Source organism: Nansenia antarctica (assembly GCF_963989245.1).
Source record: "Nansenia antarctica genome assembly, chromosome: 9".
Classification (NCBI taxonomy): Eukaryota; Metazoa; Chordata; class Actinopteri; order Argentiniformes; family Microstomatidae; genus Nansenia; species Nansenia antarctica.
Genome location: NC_137679.1, coordinates 29964304 through 29989710, shown reverse-complemented (window position 1 = coordinate 29989710; position 25407 = coordinate 29964304). Strand labels below are relative to the sequence as shown.

Sequence of the window (25407 nt, the reverse complement as noted above, 5' to 3'; positions counted from 1 at the left end):
ATGCTACAGTTACTGTGACCTGTGAATGGTTAGGTCTCCCTTGAAAAAAATAATCGACCTCCTGGATAAATTAAAAAGAAAATATATTTCAGGAAACTCACCCCTGGTCTGTGGCAGTGGCCTCTCCCCAGGCCCTGCCACTCTAGAAATATATCATTTTAAATCAATTGAATTCCAATCCTATTCCTGCCCTGACTTTCAGTAACTCTTTAACCCTTTAGGGGACTGCCTGATGGCGTGGAGACCGACATCATCGCCACCATCAAGAAAACCTTCAACTTCAGTCACAGCGACGCCATCCATCTTTTCCAGACACTCATGGAGTGCATGAAGAGCAAAGAACTGGTAAAGACAGGATTGGATTAGATTTACTTTATTGCTTTATTACGGTAATCCCTTCAGGGAAATTCTGCTGCCCCTGACCTTGGCTATTGACCTTGGACACACAGTGTGTGTCAAGTTTACAAATGTTCCACCTTCATAAGTCGACTTGAATTAAAGATGGAATCACCTTCAAATAGTATGCCAAACCCTGCAACACAACCTTCATCTGTTTAGAATGTTCTTGATCATTCATTAGTACCGGTCTAGAGCTTGTTCTGTCATTGGTTCTAAAATATTTTGCGTTACCTGATGTGTGTGCGTTAAGGCTGCCACGATTAGTCAACTAGTCACGACGACGTCGACTACCAAAATCGTTGCCGACATATTTGGTAATCGCCGTAGTCGCATGTTTTTTTGGAGCTGAAATAAGCGTTTTTTTTTTTTTTTTTTTTTTTTTTTTGCCTACCACCAGGGGAGCCCCCCCTCCCAAATTTCGTTGTTTGGTACCTGTACTATATCAATGACAATAAAGACCATTCATTTCATTCGATAAGCATTCGTTTTTCTTCCCTGAAGCTGCCACTGGCTAGCGTCTCCCAGTGTCTTTGATGTACATGCGCAGTGTCGGTCATCCGGGGCACACGTGACTTCCCCGGAAAAACAAACAGAGAAATGTCTTCCTGTCCTCGTACCTCTAAAGTGTGGGAGCATTTCAACCACAACGTTGAAAAAAAGAATGTAAAATGTAAAATTTGCAAAGCTGAACTCGCTTATCATGGCAGCACGTCTATGATGCGCGAGCATCTAAAAAGGAAGCACGTTGTGGCAGATGACGAGGAAGACGATGGCTCGTCTCGGTAAGCTAGTTAGCTAATTATTGGCTAACGATATCGTTACGTTAAAAGCCTTCTTACATTATTTTACGTTGTCATCAAAGCGATACTTATCAAATAGCTAAAAATGTTGTCTTAACGTTACAGTGCTAAGAAGGCGCGTTCTACTATGAGATGAGTGAAGCAAAGCAAAACTTTTGTACTCTGTACAAGTATTTATTTTTGTTTTTGTATTCTTTTGGTTGCCTAGTGCCTAGCCTACCTCATTTTACTCAGCAGTTTGCACCCTCTACTACTCTACATTACATTACATGCAAGTGATGCCAGAAATAAATCTGCAAAGTTCATTAAAATATCTATTTTTGAGTGAACAATCATTTTAATTGTCTTTATTTTTAGTTAGCACATGCCTACAACAACAACTAACAACTTCAAGCTAAATTTAGAAGCTGATTTAGAAGATGATAGCTAAATAAGAGCGATTGAGTAATTGTGCGATAAGCTGTAATTTATGATCCGATTAGTCGACTAATCGTTAAAATAATCGGTGACTAGTCGACTATGAAAATAATCGTTTGTGGCAGCCCTAGTGTGCGTAAAAGGAGTCCTACGAGGAGTAGTTAAAACAGGGGTGTTCATCTTTCCTCTCTCTCTTTCTGAACAACAGATCACCGTGTTTCACATAGGCTCAGAGGACCATCAGGACATTGATGTGGCCATACTAAAGGCATTACTCAAAGGTAACTCTATTCAGTCTCTATTGTCTTCTCTTCTCTCTCTCTGACTGTCGTTTGTCTGGGGGCTGTAGGTTACCTAATCCTCTTTAGTCTGTGCCCGGTAGAGGACATATTGTACTGTATGGTATGCCAAGCGGTTGGAATTCGGCTGTTCAGCTCCTAGTAAAAAAAGAGAAAGAAATAGTTTTCACTTTGAAAATTGATATAACTTAATGTTTGGATTACCTCCCTTCTCTCTCTCCCTCTTTCTCTGTATCTCCTTGCGAACCTTAGGAGGTCATGTTGCTAACCATTCACAGTGCCCCACTGTCTCTCTTTCTCTCTCCAATACCTCTTTTTCTCTGATGTCTGAGAGAGAGAGACTGCTAGGTGTCCAACCATGTTCCCCTGTGTTTGAATGGTTCTCTATGTATCTGTGGTCTCTTCTGTTATGAAACAAAAGCCAGGAATGTGTCCGCCCACCCCAATATGACCTCTGACCTTTGTGGAGAAACCGGTTTAGTCAGTCTGTGAACTGAAAGAGTACTGACAGAGCAAGACTGATCTCCCTCAGCCCCAAGCAGGCAAATATTTGGTAACCGGTATTATAAGCCTTCATCTTGGTGAACCAGTAACACATCCCCCGTTGGACCTCAAACACTACAAAAAGCTAGAAAGACTACAAAAGCCTATTTAAATCCTCAAAGACAACAGAAACTTGTTTCAATATCCCTCCTAACCTGCCATGCCAGGACTGAAGTCATGAATATGAATCCTACAGAATATGAGAGATTGAATGAAGGTCTTTCATTTAATGATTGATCTTCCCCTCTGTACAGTAGCAGGTTTTATTGTGCATTTGTACAAACATGAATATGACACATTTGTATGTGGCTGACATTATCTTCTTTGGTCCTTAGGCCTCAAACTCTCCCACATTTAAACTGGCTGTTTCAAACTATGTAACACAACAGGACATTGTCCAATATTTACTATTGTTGTTCGATTGGAGGGATGAGAACAGAGGCTGCTTGTTTTAAATGGCTTATCAAATCGAGTCTCAGTATTCTGCTAGCCCCACAAACTACAGCCAGTTTACTGAGAGAAAATAGAATTGTAGTCTTGGTTGGGATTATTTAGTGGGATAATCTGTTTGTTGCTGTATTAGTCAGTGGAGGCTGGTGAAGGTAGAAATCAGAGAATGGGCTAATTTGTAATGAATGGATTGAGGAATGCTATCTGTTTGATGCCATTCCCCATTCCATCCCATGTATTACAATGAGCCTGTCTTCCAATTTCTACCTCCAGTAGTCTCCTCTGCTCTCTGGTATTAATGTATTATTGCTGACCCTTTTCTCCAGGGAGAGAAACCCCTGTTCTGTTCTAATCCTGCTGGTTAGCTAACAGGAAATACACAATTAATGTGGCTTTTCCTGGGAATTAATGTGTGTGTGTGTGTGTGTGTGTGTGTGTACTCTCTTCCAGGCACGAACGCGTCTGCATTTGATCAGCTGGTTCTGACTCTGGCCTGGGACCGGGTAGACATTGCCAAAAACCATGTGTTTGTGTACGGACAGCAGCTACTGGTACGTGTGTGCGCATGTATGCTTGTGTGTAGACCACTCATGGTATGTCTGCATGGCTCACCATCGTCCTTTAAATCCAAAGTAACCCCCTGAGCTTCCCCACGGCAGTGGTCCCACATGAGGCAAGGGACAAGACATGGGCTGGCTGCCAACAGTCTGTTTGTTTTGACTCGTATCTGAACTTGCTATTTCGGTTGTGGTTGTTAGTCATGGCCTGGTATATTCATTTAAAACTGTACTGTAGTGACTGAGGGCATACAAGACTAATAGGGAGAATTTGTAGCACTAGCTAGCATTGGAGTTGTCTTTTTTTGCTGAATCTGTGTGTGTTTGTGTGTAGGTGGGTTCGCTGGAGCAGGCCATGCTAGATGCTCTGGTGATGGACAGGGTAGAGTTTGTGAAGTTGCTGATTGAGAATGGCGTCAGCATGCACCGCTTCCTCACCATCACGCGGCTAGAGGAGCTCTACAACACGGTAGTGTGTATACAGTACATACACACCCGCAAAGCACACATACACACACCTATCATACCTATATACCTATTGTATGCACAATGACGTCTACACACATACACACACACACACACCCACCTTCCTCACAACAGCACAGTGACGTCTACACACACACACACACACACACCCACCTTCCTCACAACAGCACAGTGACGTCTACACACACAAATAAAGCGCATGCATGCACACACACACACAAACACACACACACACACACACACACACACACACACACACCTCTCTTCAACATTCAAGTAAATGTGTGCATACACACACCCAGAAAGCACACACACGTCTCTACAACAAGATGACACTCACATCTCTCCACAACATAGGATGCATTCAAATACGTCTATGTTATCTATACCTGTCTTTGCTCTCTTACAGAAACAATCTTCAACCAATCCAACTCTCTTCCACCTCGTAAGGGACGTCAAACAGGTAGATGTCCTTATCAACATTTAATTGAAAGATGATTGAGGTTTTATTGATCACAGTCACTGTGTTTGCACTGCTCAACATGTCTGTTCACACCTTACCACAGGGTAACCTTCCCCCAAACTATAAGATCACTTTGATCGATGTGGGCTTGGTCATTGAGTTCCTGATGGGTGGGACTTACAGGTGCAACTACACCCGCAAACGCTTCAGGATCATCTACAACAATCTCCACGGCAACAGCAGGGTAAGAGTTCAATCTCCATTGCAACAGCAGGGTAAGGGTTCCATCCCTGTGGTAACAGCAGGATAAGGGTTAGAGGTTTAACACGGCTCATTCAAGAGATGTGGTCTGTGTCTGTGTATTACTGCTCCCGTCAGTGATTGTTTGCGATGTCTTTGTTTAGCGGGCAGGTCGCCACTCTGGGGGTCCTGGCTCTCACCTGAGGAAGGCCGGTCACGAGTCTTTCAGCATCCAGGCCGACAAGAAGGAGAAGACCAGGCACAATCACTTCATCAAGACTGCACAGCCCTACAAACCCAAGGTAATCCACACACAGTCATGGATGGTCAGCCCCAACAAACCCAACATCACTCACTCAAGGCCAACCATACAAATTCCTTTTTTTTTAATCTATATTTTCTTTTATCGCCAGCAGACCTATCCTCTAACTCTCTCCATCTCTTCCTCCCCCTATCTCTCTCTCAGTTGGAGTCGTCCATCGAGCAGTCCAAGAAGAAGAGCAAGGAGGAGATTGTGGACATAGACGACCCGGAGACTCGCAGGTTCCCCTACCCCTTCAACGAGCTGCTGGTGTGGGCCGTGCTGATGAAGAGGCAGAAGATGTCTCTGTTCTTCTGGCAGCACGGCGAGGAGAGCATGGCCAAGGCCCTGGTGGCCTCCAAGCTCTGCCGCTCCATGGGCTACGAGGCCAAGAAGAGCGACGTGGTGGACGACACCTCCGAAGAACTCAAGGAGTACTCCAAGTAAGAAGCAGATACACCGAAAAAACACATGTTGTTGATTTTTGTAGCGAGATGCAAATGAGGTTGTTTGAGATTGGGACTTCAATTGTGTGTGGTGGGGATGGTGATGATGATGATAATGATGAGGTTGATGTTATTTACAGTGACTTTTGCCCTCTTATATGCGTGTGATGACGATGATGATCATATTTACAGTGAGTTTGGGACTCTGGCTGTGGACCTCCTGGAGCAGTCTTTCAGGCAGGACGAGACGATGGCCATGAAGCTGCTGACCTACGAGCTGAAGAACTGGAGTAACTCCACCTGTCTGAAGTTGGCCGTGTCGTCCCGGCTGCGGCCCTTCGTAGCCCACACCTGCACCCAGATGCTGCTGTCCGATATGTGGATGGGACGACTCAACATGCGCAAGAACTCCTGGTACAAGGTGACCCTGCAGCACACACACACACACACACACACACACACACACACACACACAACACAATTAGACACACACACCATTCTGGCCCACTTATACACTGCGTAGTCACTCACCTACTCACAGCCATCTTGCATCAGATTTTCAACAATGTCTTCTGAGTCTCATCTCTGATATGTGAAGACTGAATGGCAGATATAGCATGACTTGGATGACTTGGGTACAGTAAAATGACTGTGTGTGTGTGTGTGGCGGATCTGTCCCTCCAGGTGATCCTGAGTATCCTGGTCCCTCCTGCCATCCTGCTGCTGGAGTACAAGTCCAAAGCTGAGATGTCCCACATCCCCCAGAGCCAAGACGCCCACCAGATGACCATGGAGGACAGCGAGCACAACTTCCAGAACACAGCCGACGACATCCAGATGGTCAGACCCTACGGCTGGATGCGCATACACACACACACACACACACACACACACACACACACACACACACAAACACAAACAAGCAAGCCTTCCTGCCGATGATGATGATGATGATGTTGCTGCATGTCCTGTGGCCAAGCCCAGTAGGGACATGTAGAGGACCACAGCTCTCATTCTGTTCACCCAGATGGTCTTTCGTACTGTATAGTTTCTGAATCCAGTTAATTTAAGCTTGTGACTTGGGCCATTACTCGATCTAGTAGAATGATATGGAATTTACCGGTGTCTGATTTATTTTATTTTAAATGCGTCTACAGGATGTGTTCAAAGAGGCCAGAGCCAATGACAATGTGGAGGTGAAGAGTGAGACGGAGCCGCACGTTCGCTCGCGGAGGCTTCCCATCACCAGGAAGTTCTATGCCTTTTACCACGCCCCCATCGTCAAGTTCTGGTTTAACACGGTATGTTGTGTACTCTAGTGCCCCCTCTGGCAACGGGGAGATGGAACATGCCTTTAGCGTGTGGAGAAGGCAGTTCTGTGTACTTTTACACAACCCCCCCTCAACCTGTTCAAACCCGGGTCTCCCACATCGTAGACATGCGCCTTACCCCGCTTTAGCTGAAGCCTAGGCCTTAGCTTGGGGATCTAACACACGTCTTCATGGTCTAAGTCAATGGAACCGATTACGGGATGACGAGTGATTCCAAACCACCTCCGCTACACACTCACACTCACATGCCCTCAGGCTGATTTCCAGGTGACTGTGCCTCATTTGCATTTCCCAGCAGGCCGAGCGCTGTTTCCCTGATCAGGTCAGGCCTGGGAAGAGCTGATACCATCAGTGAAACACTGGCGTCCATAATGGCCATTGCCTCAATGCTTATTTGCTCCATAACCATACTTGTCGGGCCTGCCTCAGCCCTGATCTCCAACCCTGATAAGGCTTCTCCCCCCAGGTTACAGCAGCTCGTTCACCACCCCTGGCCCCCCGGGGCAACATTCACACCAAATAATGACTGAGGGAGTGTGTTAATGTGTGTGAATTGATGATTTATTTCCTATCGCTTAGGCGTTGCATATCAAGAACGGTGTGTAAACATTTCTCTCGTATTTCAAGATCTAGCACTCCCAAAGTGTTTAACCGTGGTCAGACACATCAAAGGACAGGATTTATGTTTGTCACACGCCTGATTAAGATTAGTCTAGCTAAGATTAACTGCTCATCATAACTATTAGATTTTCCCCTCTATTATAGCAGCTACCGTCTTTCCCTATACAGACTACATGCTGGACAGAGGGCCCCTGACGAGTGGAGAAAAAAAAGAGGGAGTTGCAGGTGTGGTGGGGGGCCCCACCAGTATGTTTTGCTTAGGTCCACATAATACCTTGAGCCGGCACTGGTTATAGCCTAGTCTCTCTTAGTGTGTTCTGGATGAGAGGGTGATTCTGTAGTATAGTCTGGTGATGGATGTTGGTGCTAAGAATGTAGGAAGGGAATGGCCCAAAGCATCAAAGGCAGTGGATGCTTTCCAACTCTGATGTGTTGGAACCTATCCAATGTTTTCTTCCCTAGAGGAAGGGGGGAGGGTAGTCAGTGCATGTCGGAGATGCTGAGAACCACTGCACTCTCAAGTTTGATGTGTAGACCAGAATCAGAATTAAAGTAGAGGCTCCAAAAAAATATGTCTTAGTGTGGAACCCACAACGTTATTTATGGGAGAAATATCACTCTCGCACTCTTGGACTCAGTCACTCACTCACTCACTCACTCACTCACTCACTCACTCACTCACTCACTCACTCACTCACTCACTCACCCACTCACTCACTCACTCACCCACTCAGCTCTATTCCACACAGACTACCCTTCTCTGAGAATCCAGCGGTCACGCTGGCAGAGACTACCAGCGGGGTATTTGCTCCTGACCCAGAATGTCACAAGGTCCAGTCCCCGAGGGGTGGTTCTGTTGTTGACCTAACCACCTAAAAATAGTCTTTAGTGAAGAGGCCCTGTTTCTGGCACAGTACACCACAACCTCTGTCTGTAGTAGTGTTTGTCTGGTATAGCTAGTCTGGCTGAGTTACACTCTAGCACAACATGTTTCTTATTCCATATACATCTTCCTTATGCTTGCATAATAAGGTCTGTTTTTAACTTTGTGGCTCAAGATGTGATGTTTACCTTGTGGGATTCCCCAAAAAGATGTAATAATGATCACAGTACCAGTCTTGGTTATGTAGCGTTTGCTCCCTACTTTTGGTATGCAAGTAAATGAAGTTGGTTGAAGTTGTGTGTTTATTGCCTGTGTTTTCGAGACAGTGTATTTTGTATAATTTCCTGTGTGATGTCTAACGTTGTGTCTGTGTCTCTGGTCAGATGGCGTACCTGGGTTTCCTGATGCTCTACTCCTTTGTGGTGCTGGTCAAAATGCCCGAGTGGCCCTCCCCTCAGGAGTGGGTGGTCATCCTCTACATCTTCACCTCCGCCATAGAGAAGATACGAGAGGTACCGCACCTTCCCGTCCTCCTCTGGTCTCTCTCTCACTCACACACTCTCTCACTCACACACTCTCTCACTTTCACTCTCTCTCACATACACTCAGCACCCTCTAGAGCTGCCTGCTAGAACTGTATCATTGATTTATTTGCGTTGTAGAATTTCTTCTTCCACTCCAAGGCACTCGACTCATCTCCTCTCTTTCTGTTTTATTTTTTTATAGATGTTTATGTCTGAAGCGGGAAAGATAAGTCAAAAGGTGAAAGTCTGGTTCAGTGACTATTTTAACCTCTCAGACTTCCTGGCAATCTTCACCTTCTTTGTGGGCTTCGGCCTGAGGTTGGGAGGAGAGGAGGTGTTCGTCCCTGGGAGGACAGTGTATTGTCTCAATATCATATTTTGGTACGTGCGACTCCTAGATATTCTGGCCGTCAACCAGCAGGCAGGACCCTACGTGATGATGATCGGTAAAATGGTGAGTCGACTTTCCAAGAGCTCTCTCATCTAGATTAGAATTTCTGAAGTGTAGTGTAGTGATTGATATTTTAAAAATGTGTTAATGATTAGTGAATTTATCAACCGTTTTAAGTGATGTTTAAACTGTTGCGATGCTCCAGTACTATGCCGTGTGTTTAAAACTTCTCCAAAGGCAAAGGAATACGGAGGACGCACATCAGTAGGTTTTTGGCAAAACGCGAAATCTATAACTTCAACATCCACATTATTCCGCATGGAGGTCAGATCACTGTGCATCGCCTGTGTGCTTTGGCAGATGGCCACCATGTTTGATGTAGCGGTAGTGATGAATGATGCCCATCTACATGTGTTACACAGCGGCTATAATGAGTTGTCCTTTCAGGTGGCCAACATGTTTTATATAGTGATAATAATGGCAGTGGTCCTGCTCAGCTATGGTGTGCCTAGGAAAGCCATCCTCTACCCTAACGAGGAGGCCAGCTGGACTCTGGCCAAAGATGTGGTCTTCCAACCGTACTGGATGATGTACGGGGAAGTGTATGCGTATGAAATCGACGGTAAGGAAGATTACGATGGTAAGGACAGTTTTCTTTAACCTTTCTCACCCACAGCATGGAAGCTGATTGTCACTAGAAGTCTCACTGGAAATCAAACACCCCCCCCACGTCTGGCCTAATCAGTACGCCCCTCACCCCCACACACGGATGGTTCACTCCACAGTTGGCTAGATGACTCGGATCGCGGAGGGCTGCAAGTTCTGCAGGCTTTTGTTCCACCACGGCTCCCAACATCACCTGATTCAAACCCTGGGTAGTTTCATCAGGTGTGTTGGTGCTGGGGTGGAACCTACGTCTGCTCTCTGCAGCGCTCCAGGGCTAAGGTTGGACGCTCCTGTCACGCTCACGTTGTTTAATTCATGTGTGTTCCTCGTGAGTCTGGAGAGAGAGGCGACGCCCAGAGGCGGAGCACGCAGCAGGTCTTAACCAATCAAGATTCTGTTCAGGAGAGGGCAATTCTACAAGATAGAAACATATTAGAGTAGAACCAACATGATTTCGTCTTTGTAGAATACGGAATGATTTCAGCTCTATACCTTGTGTTTCTGTGTTGCAACCTCCTGAACAAATCCAAGGTGTACATCCCCTGTCATTCAGTGTTATTGATTAGAGATGTGTATGTTTAGAAACGAACAGAAGTACATGAAACATGTTTACTCTCTCTGCTGTCTGTTCAATAGAGTAGATGCCTAGCAGGAGAAGCCGTAGACTTAGAGTAGATCATAGGAGGAGAAAGAGAGAGAGAGTGTGTGCGTGTGTGTGTGTGTGTGTGTGTGTGTGTGTGTGCGTGAGAAACAGAAACAGACTGTGTGACACTGATATGTGTTAGAGAAGTGTTTGCATGTGTGTGACTGTGCTCCCTCTTCCCACAGTGTGTGCCAATAACAGTGATGCTGCCGTTAAGCCCCTATGTAAGGCTGGAGTGTGGTTAACTCCTCTCCTACAAGCAGTCTACCTCTTTGTACAGTATATACTCATGGTCAACCTTCTCATTGCCTTCTTCAAGTAAGACATTTTCTAAGTAGAAACATATTTATTTATTCTAGCGCCTCAGTATAAAGTTGTATTGTTCCTTCTATATAGTAGGTACACTGTGTGGTACTCTATATTGATTCTGGGATTATTCTTTCCCCCATAGTAATGTGTATCTGCAAGTGAAGTCGATCTCTAACTTGGTGTGGAAGTACCAGCGCTACCACTTCATCATGGCCTACCACGAGAAGCCCGTCCTCCCTCCCCCCCTCATCCTCCTCAGCCACCTGGTGTCTCTCTTCTCCTGCATCTGCCGGAAGAGGAAGAAAGACTCCCGCTCCTATGGACCAAGTACGGCCCCATCTCCGTCAGAGCTAGCTGTAGCTGTTTGTCAGAAGCTATTGTCTGTCCCCTATCACACTCCCTAATGGAATCTTTCTGTGTTTCTAGTTTCGTTTTGTTCTCATAAGTGTAGGCACGCCAGATATGATAAAGGTTTTCCTTTCAAAATGTGTACCGTTGCTGATAACATGAGCTAATGAGAAAACTTGTTTGCCCCCCCCCCAGAGTTGTTCCTGACTGAGGAGGACCAGAAGAAGTTGCATGACTTTGAGGAGCAGTGTGTGGAGACCTACTTCCATGAGAAAGATGACCAGTTTCACTCGGGGAGTGAGGAGCGCATCCGTATTACCTCAGACAGGTGGGTCTATGATTGACAGGTGGGTCTATGATAGACAGGTACTGCATGTCACCTACCTCAGTCCACTGTTACTACAGAGAAAGCTGGAGCTTCTGATGTCATATCGGTGGCATTTGGTTCACAGTTGTACATTTCATAAGGTTTGCTGGGCTCAGCCAGTTTGTCTTAGCATGGTGCAACATCGTAGTGGTTGGGTTTACTTTCTCCTGGCCCACACACTCAATCTACTGAACATTGTGTTGATATGTCTTCATAATGTACAGTACCTAGCTACGGTGAGTTTCCCCAAAACATTGTTTGCACGATCATCTAAAGTCCACTGTAGGCTATGCAATAAAGGTTATCGTAGTGCTACAAAGGCTTCTACTTGTTGTGTTATGAAGCAGTGTTATGAAGTGTAAGTGTTGTACTCTTGCTGTGTTGTTCCTCCTGGCAGGGTCGAGACCATGTGTGTCCAGTTGAAGGAGGTCGGGAACAGGGTGAACTTCATCAAACGCTCCCTGCACACGCTGGACTCCCAGATCGGCCACCTCCAGGACCTCTCGGCCCTGACGGTGGACACCCTCAAGGCCCTGACCGCCCAGCGGGCCTCGGAGGCCAGCAAGGTCCACAACCAGATCACCCGCGAGCTCAGCCTCTCCAAGAACATGGCGCCCTCCCCGGCCGACAACGTCCCCCACTCCAAGTCCTCCGCCCTGGTCAAACGCAGCGTGGGCGCTTACTTCGGCTCCTCCTTCCCCCAGGCCCCCCCCCCGGGGGGCAACATGGCTGACTCACTGTTCGGGAGCAGTCTAGGGGGGATGGCGGGGCTGGGTCGGAGGGCTGGGCTGGCCAGCGGACTAGAACCAGGCCCAGGGCTGGACCCTACCTCTCACCCAGGACTGAGTCCAGAGAGGAGGGGGTTGGCTGGGCCGGGGCACCCCGCTGCGGAGGCTGGCTCCTCAGGCAGCACCAGTGCGTTCACCCTCAGTGCCATGACCGTCTCCCCTCCAGAGCTGCGTCTCCGAGGCCACTCGTTCACCCAGCGGCAGTTGACCCGTCCAGAGGAGCCGAGCCTCTCCGACTCCCCCTCCAGCCTGCCCAATGTGCCCTCCGCCGGGGCTCACTTTTACGTCAGCAGCACCCCCTCCCAGCCCAGCGGCTCCAGCCACCCAGAACTCACCATGGGGGGCCTGCACCATGACAGCATAGGGATAGAGTTTGGGGCGTTTGTGGGTAAGTATGACGGTGAGGATGATAAGGAGGAGGAGGAGGAGGAGGAGGAGGAGACTTCGTGTGTGTATCCCACTGTTGTCATTCTGTCTAAGACTTCTGGGGTCACCCGCCCCATCTGCTTGCCTGCTTGCTCTGAGAGGTGCATGAGGACGGAGGGGGTAGAGAGGGGTGAGCGGGAGGGTAGGGTAGGAAGTGCAGGCTACGTGAACCAGGCGTTTTGCGATGACGAGGGTAGGTCACGGGGAATGACCAGTCAGGGCAGAGACACTGAGCATCCTATAGGTCGCCCCGGAAGCTATCACACGGCCTCCTCACCGCCGGACCACACCCACAGAAACAGCCCCTTACCAGGCTGCGCCCTGGCCCCTGCCGTGGCTCCTAAGAGACCCCGTGGCCGGAGGAGCAGAGAGGGGAGTGTGTCAGGGGCTGTGGCCCACCACGGAGGCTCCCAGCTGGGGCAGAGCGAGACAGGAGCTCCCCTGAGCAGGAACACAACCAGCGAGCCAACCAGAGCGCAAGGTTTGAGTCTCAGTTTGAGTTTAAGGAGAGGGCCGCGAATGCAGCGTGCTTGAGCCTTTCTCTTCCCTGGGGTGAACAGATCAGGTTCATTAACTAACTAACTAACTAACTAAATTCCCCGTCCTGTTTTGGTGTTGGGCTTGTGGTGTTGAATATGACAGGGTGTGACTGGATCTTGATTGATGGATGGTGTGATGGGTTTGCAACCCTGATTTGTATTTGGTTCAGGGATTTGACAGGAGAAGATGAAAGGTGGAGGTGTAATGACTGTTCATCAGTGAAAGGTGGAGGTGTAATGACTGTTCATCAGTGGTCCGAGAACTTGTTATTGTTCCACATCAGTGTTTCTGTTACCAAGCCTGTGTGTGTACCACACCACACCCAGCTGCTCTCCACAGCCAGCGTGGAGGAGGGTGACCAACCCCTGTTCTCCTTCTCTCTTTCTCTCTCTCTAACCTGCCTCTCTTCACTCAGGACACAAAGACAACCTAGACCTCCAACGCTCTTTCCCCAAAGAGAAGCCCTCCACATCCAGCAGACAGGCCAGCCCAGCCACACGGCTCAGAGACCAGGTGTGTGTGTGTGTGTGTGTGTGTGTGTGTGTGTGTGTGTGTGTGTGTGTGTGTGTGTGTGTGTGCGTGTGTGTGTGTGTGTGTATGTGTGTGTGTGTGTGTGTGCGTGCTTGCGATCTTTCCAGGCAGTTATTCGTTAGTTCCTTTAGTTTGGAAGACGTTGTGTGGTGACGGTTACACCACGAATGCCTGTTTGCATATGAAACTTCCCCTTCTCTTCTTCCAGGTAAACAGCCCAGGCTAGACAGTTCTGTGAGGGGAATTTGGATGAAACCGCACACAATTTACAAGCCATAATATAACAATTGTTCTATGCTTTATAGACAAGAACATGCCCAAACCTGTTGTATAGTCTGGGTTCTCCTCAGGCTCCCCGACAGATTTTAACCTCATTAACCATGAGTGGGGGGGAAAGTATTAGGTCAGTGTTCTAGTGGCAACTGAATCCTAAACATAGGCTCTGCTGCCTGTTTGTGTGTCTGTCTGTCTGTCTGTCTCTCCGTCCCCATAGAGTCACACTGAAGGACACATAAGGACAGTCAACTCGTATGCTGGCTTCACAGAGTTCGACAAGAGCCCCTCCTTCCTCCACCCGGAATCAAGTAAGCTGCAGCTCATTCCAGCTTGGGCCTCGTCATGTAGTCCATCACATGTCCTACTGACCTGTGGTTCTACCCAGATGACAGCCTCTGCCACATGCTCATGGGATCCAGATGTGGGTAGTGATTGATTGTCTCCTGGTGTTTCTCTGCAGCTCTGAGTAAAAGAGAGAAGAGCAGAGTGTCTGCTGAAGACATCCTCATCCACGAGGACCCCAGGGCTTCCCTACTACTGGTGTGTAGTCCTGTGTGTCTGCATGTGTACCTTATCTACTGTTCCCAACACCTGTCCTGTCTAAAACTGATGACGTCTCTCTCTGGTCCTTCCCTTCCCCTCACAGGAGAGAGTTCAGGTCAAGTCAGCCCAGGCCAGCAGCATGTAAGTATCTGACTTACCCTCCTGATTGATGTATTCACAGTCTCCTTACCCTCTGTATTCCTTCTCACCAGACCTCTCCGCACCTGTTCTCTCTTAACCCCTCCTCACCTGACCTCTCTTAACCCCTCCTCACCTGTCCTCTCTTAACCCCTCCTCACCTGACCTCTCTTAACCTCTCCTCACCTGACCTCTCTTAACCCCTCCTCACCTGACCTCTCTTAACCTCTCCTCACCTGTCCTCTCTTAACCCCTCCTCACCTGACCTCTCTTAACCTCTCCTCACCTGTCCTCTCTTAACCCCTCCTCACCTGACCTCTCTTAACCTCTCCTCACCTGACCTCTCTTAACCTCTCCTCACCTGACCTCTCTTAACCTCTCCTCACCTGACCTCTCTTAACCCCTCCTCACCTGTCCTCTCTTAACCCCTCCTCACCTGTCCTCTCTTAACCCCTCCTCACCTGTCCTCTCCTCACCTGTCCCCTCTTAACCCCTCCTCACCCGACCTCTCTTAACCCCTCCTCACCTGTCCTCTCTTAACCCCTCCTCACCTGACCTCTCTTAACCTCTCCTCACCTGACCTCTCTTAACCTCTCCTCACCTGTCCTCTCTTAACCCCTCCTCACCCGACCTCTCTTAACCCCTCCTCACCTGTCCTCTCCTCACCTGTCCTCTCTTAACCCCTCCTCACCTGTCCTCTCTTAACCCCTCCTCACCTGTCCTCTCTTAACCTCTCCTCACCTGACCTCTCTTAACCTCTCCTCACCTGTCCTCTCTTAACCCCTCCTCACCTGTCCTCTCTTAACCTCTCCTCACCTGTCCTCTCTTAACCCCTCCTCAGCTGACCTCTCCTCACCTGACCTCTCTTAACCCCTCCTCACCTGACCTCTCTTAACCTCTCCTCACCTGACCTCTCTTAACCCCTCCTCACCTGTCCTCTCTTAACCCCTCCTCAGCTGACCTCTCCTCACCTGACCTCTCTTAACCCCTCCTCACCTGTCCTCTCTTAACCTCTCCTCACCTGTCCTCTCTTAACCCCTCCTCAGCTGACCTCTCCTCACCTGACCTCTCTTAACCCCTCCTCACCTGACCTCTCTTAACCTCTCCTCACCTGACCTCTCTTAACCTCTCCTCACCTGTCCTCTCTTAACCTCTCCTCACCTGTCCTCTCTTAACCCCTCCTCACCTGTCCTCTCTTAACCTCTCCTCACCTGACCTCTCTTAACCCCTCCTCACCTGTCCTCTCTTAACCCCTCCTCACCTGACCTCTCTTAACCCCTCCTCACCTGACCTCTCTTAACCCCTCCTCACCTGTCCTCTCCTCACCTGTCCTCTCTTAACCTCTCCTCACCTGTCCTCTCTTAACCCCTCCTCACCTGTCCTCTCTTAACCCCTCCTCACCTGTCCTCTCTTAACCCCTCCTCACCTGACCTCTCTTAACCTCTCCTCACCTGACCTCTCTTAACCTCTCCTCACCTGACCTCTCTTAACCTCTCCTCACCTGACCTCTCTTAACCCCTCCTCACCTGTCCCCTCTTAACCCCTCCTCACCTGTCCTCTCTTAACCTCTCCTCACCTGTCCTCTCCTCACCCGACCTCTCTTAACCCCTCCTCACCTGTCCTCTCTTAACCTCTCCTCACCTGACCTCTCTTAACCTCTCCTCACCTGACCTCTCTTAACCTCTCCTCACCTGTCCTCTCTTAACCTCTCCTCACCTGACCTCTCTTAACCTCTCCTCACCTGACCTCTCTTAACCTCTCCTCACCTGTCCTCTCTTAACCCCTCCTCACCTGACCTCTCTTAACCCCTCCTCACCTGACCTCTCTTAACCCCTCCTCACCTGTCCTCTCCTCACCTGTCCTCTCTTAACCCCTCCTCACCTGACCTCTCTTAACCCCTCCTCACCTGTCCTCTCCTCACCTGACCTCTCTTAACCCCTCCTCACCTGTCCTCTCTTAACCTCTCCTCACCTGTCCTCTCCTCACCTGTCCTCTCTTAACCCCTCCTCACCTGACCTCTCTTAACCTCTCCTCACCTGACCTCTCTTAACCTCTCCTCACCTGTCCTCTCCTCACCTGTCCTCTCTTAACCTCTCCTCACCTGACCTCTCTTAACCTCTCCTCACCTGACCTCTCTTAACCTCTCCTCACCTGACCTCTCCTCACCTGTCCTCTCTTAACCTCTCCTCACCTGTCCTCTCCTCACCTGACCTCTCTTAACCTCTCCTCACCTGACCTCTCTTAACCCCTCCTCACCTGACCTCTCCTCACCCGACCTCTCTTAACCCCTCCTCACCTGACCTCTCCTCACCCGACCTCTTAACCCCTCCTCACCTGACCTCTCTTAACCTCTCCTCACCTGTCCTCTCTTAACCCCTCCTCACCTGACCTCTCTTAACCCCTCCTCACCTGTCCTCTCTTAACCTCTCCTCACCTGTCCTCTCTTAACCCCTCCTCACCTGTCCTCTCTTAACCCCTCCTCACCTGACCTCTCCTCACCTGACCTCTCTTAACCCCTCCTCACCTGACATCTCCTCACCCGACCTCTCTTAACCTCTCCTCACCTGACCTCTCCTCACCTGTCCTCTCTTAACCTCTCCTCACCTGTCCTCTCTTAACCCCTCCTCACCTGTCCTCTCTTAACCCCTCCTCACCTGTCCTCTCTTAACCCCTCCTCACCTGTCCTCTCTTAACCCCTCCTCACCTGTCCTCTCTTAACCCCTCCTCACCCGACCTCTCCTCACCTGTCCTCTCTTAACCCCTCCTCACCTGTCCTCTCCTCACCTGACCTCTCTTAACCCCTCCTCACCTGTCCTCTCTTAACCCCTCCTCACCTGTTCTCTCCTCACCTCTTCTCACCTGTAAGGCAAAAAGAAAAAATGTGGCTCCGGCCGTGGACTGTTCTCTACTGTATAAGTCAATGTCTGGTGTGTGTCTGTTCTCTACTGTATAAGTTAATGTCTGGTGTGTGTCTGTTCGCTACTGTATAAGTTAATGTCTGGTGTGTGTCTGTTCTCTCTCAGCAGAACCCCGGGGGAGGATGTCCTCAATGGTACGTCTCTACCTCCTGTAACTGATCAGTTGCTGCTTTGCTAACCTTTGCATGGGCCTGCAGGCGATAGTCTGACACATACACATCAGCATTGTTGCTCTATTGCTCTATGTTAGGTGGTATGCTCGTGTAGATATTGGACCATATCTCACCTGCTCACAAGAACGTTGTCAAGTGGTGTGTGTCGGTTGAGAGAGGACGCTGGCGTTGCTTGTTCGCCGCTTCTGCGTCCGAAATCTAGGTGTAGATTGTCCTACAAAGTAGATTGTCCTACAAAGACACTTAGACTTAGATTTAGTAATCAAAAAATGTATTAGACCCTTATACTTTCTTTTATTTCTTTTTTGTTTCTTTTTACTATTACTACTCAATCTTTTCAGTTTGTAAAGTGTCTTTGAGTGTCTAGAAAAGCGCTATATATGTATTATTAATAATGTATTATTATTATTATTAAGTGTCCCTGGTTGACTGTCATGGCTCTCTCTCCTTGCAGCGGCTGCATGTCTCTACACGTCGCGACACGCTCACCTGGGCCCCCGGAAAGACTGTGAGTCCTCGACTGTGACGACAACGTGTAGAAACTGTGTCTAGTACACAGATACCACATGTAGACCATTAAATCCTCCTGGTTGCAGCAGTACTGTGTGGGTCTCTCTCTAGTCACATGTAGTAGTAGAGCGCCATCTTCAGGATGGGTGGGCTTACTGTAGCTGTAGTGGAGGGGTGAAATTCTGTGGTCGGTTTATTAGAGGTAATTACTAACACTCGTTAACCTCCAGTCAAGTCTGGACTGACTGTTGACGACCCACTGTAGAATGAACAATGATTGACTCTTTCTCCCCCTGCAGCTATTGGTTCCCCTTTCAAGCCAATGGAAAGCTACCAGTACTCAGGTGAGGTTTGTTGGCTCGTGAGTGCAAAATACTTTAGTTATGTTACCCTGGTTAACTATAGTATAGCCTCCCTCTGCTGGTGGTGTGTATTAAGACCCCTTTGTGTGTGTGTGTGTGTGTGTGTGTGTGTGTGTGTGTGTGTGTGTGTGTGTGTGTGCGTGTGTGTCTCCCGCCCTTCCTGTAGCTGTGGAGCGTAATAACCTGATGAGGCTGTCCCAGAGCATCCCCTTCACCCCAGTACCCCCTAGAGGTAAGATGCAGTACTAGTATCCCCTGTCCCCTATCACCTTCCTCTTTCCAACCGATTTAGGATCAATACTGCGTTCAAATGCTACATGGAGAGTCTGAGCCAAGATTAGGTGTAGGATTTTGCAGTCACCCAGTCAAAAAGGAGCACTCGAATATAGCACATTCATCCATTCGTAGTAGTCCCTGTTGATAGGGATGCAGGGCACCACAGTCAGTTCTGGTGGCTTCCTGAGCTCCACCTTCTGGTACCTTCTCTAACCCAGTTGAACCCTGCTGCCCTGCAGGTGAGCCAGTGACAGTGTACCGTCTGGAGGAGAGCTCTCCCAACACCATCAACAACAGCATGTCCTCGTGGGCCCAGCGGGGCCTCTGTGCCAAAATCGAGTTCCTGAGCAAGGAGGAGATGGGCGGGGGCCTGCGGCGGGCCCTCAAGGTGCTCTGCACCTGGTCCGAGTACGACATCCTCAAGCCAGGGCACCTGTACATCGTCAAGTCCTTCCTGCCCGAGGTGGTCCAGACCTGGCAGAGCATCTACAAGGAGGAAACAGTGCTCCACCTCTGTCTCAGGGTAAGACAGATGCTCTCACTCTCTCTCTCTCTCTCTCTCACACACACAGACACACTCTCACCTTTGTGCCAGAGTATGGACGTTTTTTAAGAGAAGTCTATTGGGAGTTAACTGGTTTGCCTACATGTCATCCAGAATTGTGCCCCCACACACGTCCGTCATCAGTGCAGATGCATTCATATGCGCTCCACATGGGGTCTGCTTCCCTATCATTCATTCTCCCTTTTTAGATTGGATCATCTCCGCAACACTGGTTTCCACCCCTTCCTTCCTTAGCTATTCTATTCTCCAATGCGTTTCCCCATGCTGTGGTGCTCATCAACCCTACCCTACAGTATACACCCTACCCTAACTCTCGGTACACTCCACAACTCTAACCCTGTGGGTCAGTCCATCTCATACTCAGCCAGACACTACGGAATGTGTTACCCTCAGGGGTTGAACTGTAGAGAGGTGTGGGCTGGGGAGGATGGACAAATTTGAGCCTCCTCATCACTCACTCACTGTCACACACTTCTGTCATCAGGGTGGAACAGAGACAGTGAGTCAGGAAACTGTCTGATTGTGCTGTCCAGTAGATCAGATGGGACCTTTTCCATAGAGGAAATATCACCTTCACTGCAACCATATCTCCTTTTGTCTCTGCAGGAAATTCAGCAGCAGAGGGCTGCTCAGAAGCTGACATTTGCCTTCAACCAAATGAGGCCGAAGACAATCCCTTACTCACCCAGGTAAAGACAATCCCTTACTCACCCAGGTAAAGACAACCCCTTACTCACCCAGGTAAACATGCACATCAGTTGCTCCCAGGTTAACACACAGAGCTACACGCTTCTTGTGTTGTTCGTATGAGGTCAAATTTGAGTACCTGAAATGAGTAGACCACATAGGTTGGACAAGGTAACGTGTGAAGTGTGGATGAGTTGGCTAAAAGACTGGGTAGATGGCTTGCTCTGGGACAAACTTCCTGTGCTGCTAGGTTACCTCAAAAACTTGTTTATGCTCAATGACATCATTTCTGTTGGACCTTATCTGACACCCTTGGCTCTCATCTCCCCCCTCCCTCTCTGCAAGAAGAGTGATTTGAGACCAGGTTTACTACAGTAACAAAGGCAGTCACTACCTATCTGCTACCATAGACTAAAGACCCATCTCTTTAGTTCTACACCTGGTCTTCTCTTCAGAATTCTACTCCCTATTGTACATTACCTGAAGTTGGAACTTTTCCTTCCGCTAGCATTTACATTTACATTTTAGACATTTAGCAGGCGTCTTTATCCAGAGTGACTTACAGCAAGTACATTTGTCTAAGTAAGTGAATCTATACATCAGTCATCATAAGAAAAACAAATCTATGCTAGCACCAGGGGCCATTGGCAGTCACAATGCTAGAAGAAAGAAGAATTACTTTAAAAAAGAATGTTATTTAGCACTCCCATCACTGTTATTCCCGATAGAACTTGTTCTTATCGAAGGTTTTACTTACAATGACTGATATAGTATAGTTGATTTCACTTACTTAGAATTTGATTTCACTTACTTAGAAGTCGCTCTGGATGAAAGCATGTGCTAAATGACTAACCTATAACAGGGTTCCTACAAGTTTCAACAAGTCAAATTCAAGACCTTTTTAGACCTCTTTGAATATAATTTTAGACCTATTCGCGACACCATATGGTAGCTTTTTGTCATCCTTGAGGTGATGAAATTAGGGGTTTCACTGCCATATAGACAAAAAAGGAAGCAAATAGATTTTTGGGGGGGTTCCAGCTTGATTAATTTCCGCGTAAATAGATGTGGTCGGACTGATTTCCTTGCAGGATCTCGTTTTTAAGACCTAGCACCTAATTTTTAGACCGAATAACTGGAATTTGGGACCTTTTTTAGGCCTTATAAATTGGATTGCTGGATTTTAGAGTTTACAGCTTTTTAAGACCAGCGCGGGAACCCTGATATAATAATTCTCCTCAGGTTTCTGGAGGTGTTCCTACTGTACTGTCACTCTGCTGGCCAGTGGTTCGCTATAGAGGAGTGCATCACCGGAGAGTTCCGCAAGTTCAACAACCAACAACGGTGACGAGATCGTCCCTACCAACCTGCTGGAGGAGACCATGCTGGCCTTCAGTCACTGGACCTACGAGTACACCCGCGGAGAACTGCTAGTGCTGGACCTTCAAGGTGACCCCTCATTCTTGACCCCCCAACCCCCCTCATTCTTGACCCCCCCAACCCAAACTCAGCTGAGTTTAACCACTTTGTTAAAGGGTGAATGTATCCTGGTTTCTACTATGGAGGGCAAGGGCCCGGTTTGACTACTTTGAAAATGAATCCTTTCATCCTCCCTTCCTTGAAGTAATCAGGGATCTAGTCAGATTGGGTTGATTAAAGCTTTTCAAGCTGTGACAGATCAGTGACTTCTTCAAGGGAGGGAGGACATTTTTTAGAGTACCCAAACAGGGCATGCTTTGTCATCCCTAGTAACTGGCATGCTTTGTGTGTTTTTTAGGAGTCGGGGAAATTCTGACTGATCCGTCTGTTATAAAGAGTGGTGAGAAGGGGTAAGCATCGTTCTGGAAGATTCTCTCATACAGTTAGGTCCGGAAATATTTGGCCAGTGACACACTTTCCAGAATTTTGGCTCTGTATGCCACCACAATGGATTTGAAATGAAACAACCGAGATGCAATTGAAGTGCAGACTTTCAGCGAGAGTCCAAATATGCATGGACCTAACTGTATATACTGTACATATAGCAATATTCACTTTTTTATATAAATATAACAATGCTTCCTACAGTATATCTTTTTATAGATAGCAATGCTTCCTATATATTCACATATAATGTATAAGAATGCTTAGCTACTGTACCTTGTGAGTAGCCTAGTCAATTGTGCTTTTGTGCTTAACCAACTTCTCTGTTGACTGTATGTTTAGAGGACTTGGGTAGGGCAGAGAACGGTTTAGCTGCAGTACCAGGCTAACGTTCTGAGTACTCACAACGGTATCTGTGCTCTGCAGATCGTACGATATGATTTTCGGACCTGCCAACCTGGGGGATGACGCAATCCGAAACTTCAGAGCAAAACATCACTGTAACTCCTGCTGCCGGAAACTCAAACTTCCTGGTAAGGGAATTCTGTTTTTATTTTCCTGGTAAGGGAATTATGTTTTTATTTTCCATCTGCTTCCGTGTCTGTTTCTGGTTTGACTGGCTAGTGTGGTTAAGGGAGGAGAACGAGTGAAATGGTTAACTTATCCTTACCATTAGAAGACAATGGGTCAAGATATGCTATAAAAGTCCCTACGTCATAAACTGCAGAATGTAAACATAACTGGACAGAAACCTTTGGAAACAGTTTGCGCTGGTAGTTAATTAATGATCTCATTGGTCAGATTGTAACATTAGTGAGACCATGCTTTCCTAGTTTAGAAAGCCTGGGGAAATCCTTGGCAGAATGTAGCCAGAAAGGGTTTGAAACCTGTTTGAAATGAGCATAATAAACAACCCATAACAACAACGCAACCATCTACAGGCAAAATAGGGGGGAGAGTTTGGATTCTTGGAATGTAACAGCCAATGAAATTACAAGCTCAGTGCTCTGTCCGGGTTCAGTCAAAGCCAGATAAAATTCTCCTTTTCAAAGTTAACAAAACCTGTTAGAAACAAAACGCTACAGAGAGGTGTTGTTGAGGCATTCTCAAAGTACAGGATGGTCCCTAATGCACAGATCTGGGATCTGATGAGTGGACCCCCAATCCTAATTTACCATTACGGTGATTAACAAACATACCGGTATCAATATTATATATCAGTGGTTAGGGGCAACTTTCTACCTACACACTCTGACCTCATCTCTCTCTGTTCTCCTCCTGTTTTCTGGGGTCAGATCTGAAGCGCAACGAGTATACACCGGACAAGTTGACGCTCCCACAGGACGACCCCCATGACCCCGGGGGTAAAGAGCCCCGCCACTCAATGAGGCTCATGCTTTGATTGGCCAGAACTAGAAAGGGGATCTCATTCTGTGATCTTATTGGTCAGAGCCAGAGAGGAGGAGGAGGAGGAGGAGGAAGAAGTGCACACACCTCATCCAATCAACTGGAAGAGCCACGCCTGTGTTTCTATGGAGACCGATGCATGCAGACTGTGTTATGTATTTGTTTGTCCCACCAGATGCTGTGTCCAACACAAATCAACAACCATGGTTATTTTTTAAATATGTAAATGGGGAAAGAAACCTTTAAAATGTTTTATACACGTTTATATGTTAATATGATTATATATATATGAAAATGGCTATCAACAGGTACAATATCACTGCATAGAAAGGATCTAGTATTTATTATGAACTATGAGAAGTTGCCTTGTATAAGATAAAAGCAATTCAAAGTGCATTGTCTCTGTTGTGGCAGGTTTGGATGGGATAGCCTGCTGAGATACAAACTGCAAGACTATGCAGAATGTCATCACAATCTTTTTTATAAATGTAAAAATACATGTATTATGGCATTTGTGGTTCATACTTTATGAAAAGATATACATGAATTTGAAAATCTTGTAAAATATGGGCAGATTGCAATGCAACTTTTACAGTACAATATATGTAATTTTTATGTGTTGAACTCTAAAAATGTGTCCACCAAAAATTGCTGATAGTTTTTAATGTTACAAAGGTACTATTGTTGTTATTTCTTTGTCATCAAGTATTGTTTAAGCAAATTACAATCTAGTGTATCTTATAGATACTGTTATCTGGCACGAGTTGAACAGATGAAATTATGATATTTTATGCAGGGGAATTGAGAAGCTTAAGGGTATATAACTATATACATTTTGTACTGTATATCATTTTAAACTAATAAAATGAAAAAAAGCCTATGCACCAGTGTGTCCTGCTCCCTCAGCCACTTAACAGCCATTTGTCACACACACACACACACACACACACACACACACACACACACACACACACACACACACACACACCAAGAGGTGGGCCAGCTGTTTGGAATCCCAGGGATAACAAAATACATTTCTATAACCATTTGTAAATAAGTAATTGTTCTCTCTCTCTCACACACACACACACTAGTCTTAACTGCCAGCCTGGCCACTATCTGAATGACTTTCACAGATGCCATGAAAAATACATGAAATGTGTGAGTGCATGTTGCTACTGATCAATTTAATGAACAGCCTTACACACAGTATAGGAACTGATATTCAACCTTGCTGTAGGATTTGAAATGAGACCCTCACATTCCGCAGCACAACTGCAGCTGCAGGCAGAACAGAGACCTCTGTTCATGACTGTAAACTGATGAAGAGCACCTATAGCCCTGACAGTCAAACTATTCACCTGTGTATCTCTTCAGCAGGGCCGGCTCTAGGACTTTTGTGGCAATAAGCGAGATTTTTAATGTGGCCCACACACACGTTTTGTCGGGGGGTTGGAGTTTTTGATTGACGGGTGTTTTCGATAGGCGGGTGTTTAATCGACATGGGGGGGCATCAAAAATTGGCATCTATCCACGCACTATACCCCAAAGTTTTTAGACATTTCTGAAAATGTATTCAGATTGAAACACAGAAATACTTCATGTGCATAAAATTTGCTAAAAATGGTGACAGAAATGTCATCAACAAATCACTCAGTGAGTTGAATTGAGTTTGTCTTAATGCAAGGATAATAGTTAATGTAATTTTGGAATCAATATATTTATATATATATGTTACGGTACATGTGGGAAAACTAGGATTAGGGTTAGGTGCTAGGGTGCTACAGTTAGGATTAGGGGTAGGGTTAGGGATAGGATTAGGGTTAGGGTTAGGGGGGACCAAATCGACGTAGCACCTAAACCTAACCCTAGTTTTCCCACATGTACCGTAACATATATATATTGTTTTTTTTACAATTA

The 25407-nt window shown here is 47.2% G+C and overlaps 2 protein-coding genes across 2 annotated transcripts; both read left to right on the top strand.

Moving 5' to 3' along the window:
- On the top strand, positions 1 to 21565 carry trpm7 (transient receptor potential cation channel, subfamily M, member 7; the record flags this gene model as incomplete). Its single annotated transcript, XM_080539673.1, has 29 exons — positions 1 to 14; positions 222 to 345; positions 1825 to 1897; positions 3359 to 3459; positions 3800 to 3934; positions 4518 to 4658; positions 4819 to 4956; positions 5121 to 5398; positions 5594 to 5822; positions 6086 to 6241; positions 6559 to 6702; positions 8620 to 8748; positions 8963 to 9214; positions 9599 to 9791; positions 10646 to 10778; positions 10912 to 11096; positions 11313 to 11445; positions 11882 to 13179; positions 13654 to 13751; positions 14263 to 14353; positions 14506 to 14585; positions 14692 to 14729; positions 17753 to 17778; positions 18272 to 18325; positions 18627 to 18671; positions 18856 to 18921; positions 19205 to 19488; positions 20137 to 20219; positions 21460 to 21565. 29 exons carry the CDS (start codon positions 1 to 3, stop codon positions 21563 to 21565), a joined length of 4827 nt encoding a protein of 1608 aa, XP_080395799.1.
- Positions 21476 to 24298, top strand: LOC308165174 (transient receptor potential cation channel subfamily M member 7-like). The gene is made up of 4 exons (XM_080539297.1): positions 21476 to 21666; positions 21995 to 22046; positions 22507 to 22613; positions 23376 to 24298. Exons 1-4 carry the CDS (start codon positions 21600 to 21602, stop codon positions 23480 to 23482), a joined length of 333 nt encoding a protein of 110 aa, XP_080395423.1. The 5' UTR covers positions 21476 to 21599; the 3' UTR covers positions 23483 to 24298.
- Positions 24299 to 25407: the final 1109 nt, after the last annotated feature.

Excerpts from the sequence above, each read along its gene's own strand:
- LOC308165174 (XM_080539297.1), top strand. The coding sequence starts at position 21,600 with ATGCTGGCCTTCAGTCACTGGACCTACGAGTACACCCGCGGAGAACTG. Across the intron at positions 22,047-22,506 it reads ATAAAGAGTGGTGAGAAGGG|ATCGTACGATATGATTTTCG; the intron begins GTAAGCATCGTT and ends TGTGCTCTGCAG. Across the intron at positions 22,614-23,375 it reads CCGGAAACTCAAACTTCCTG|ATCTGAAGCGCAACGAGTAT; the intron begins GTAAGGGAATTC and ends TTCTGGGGTCAG.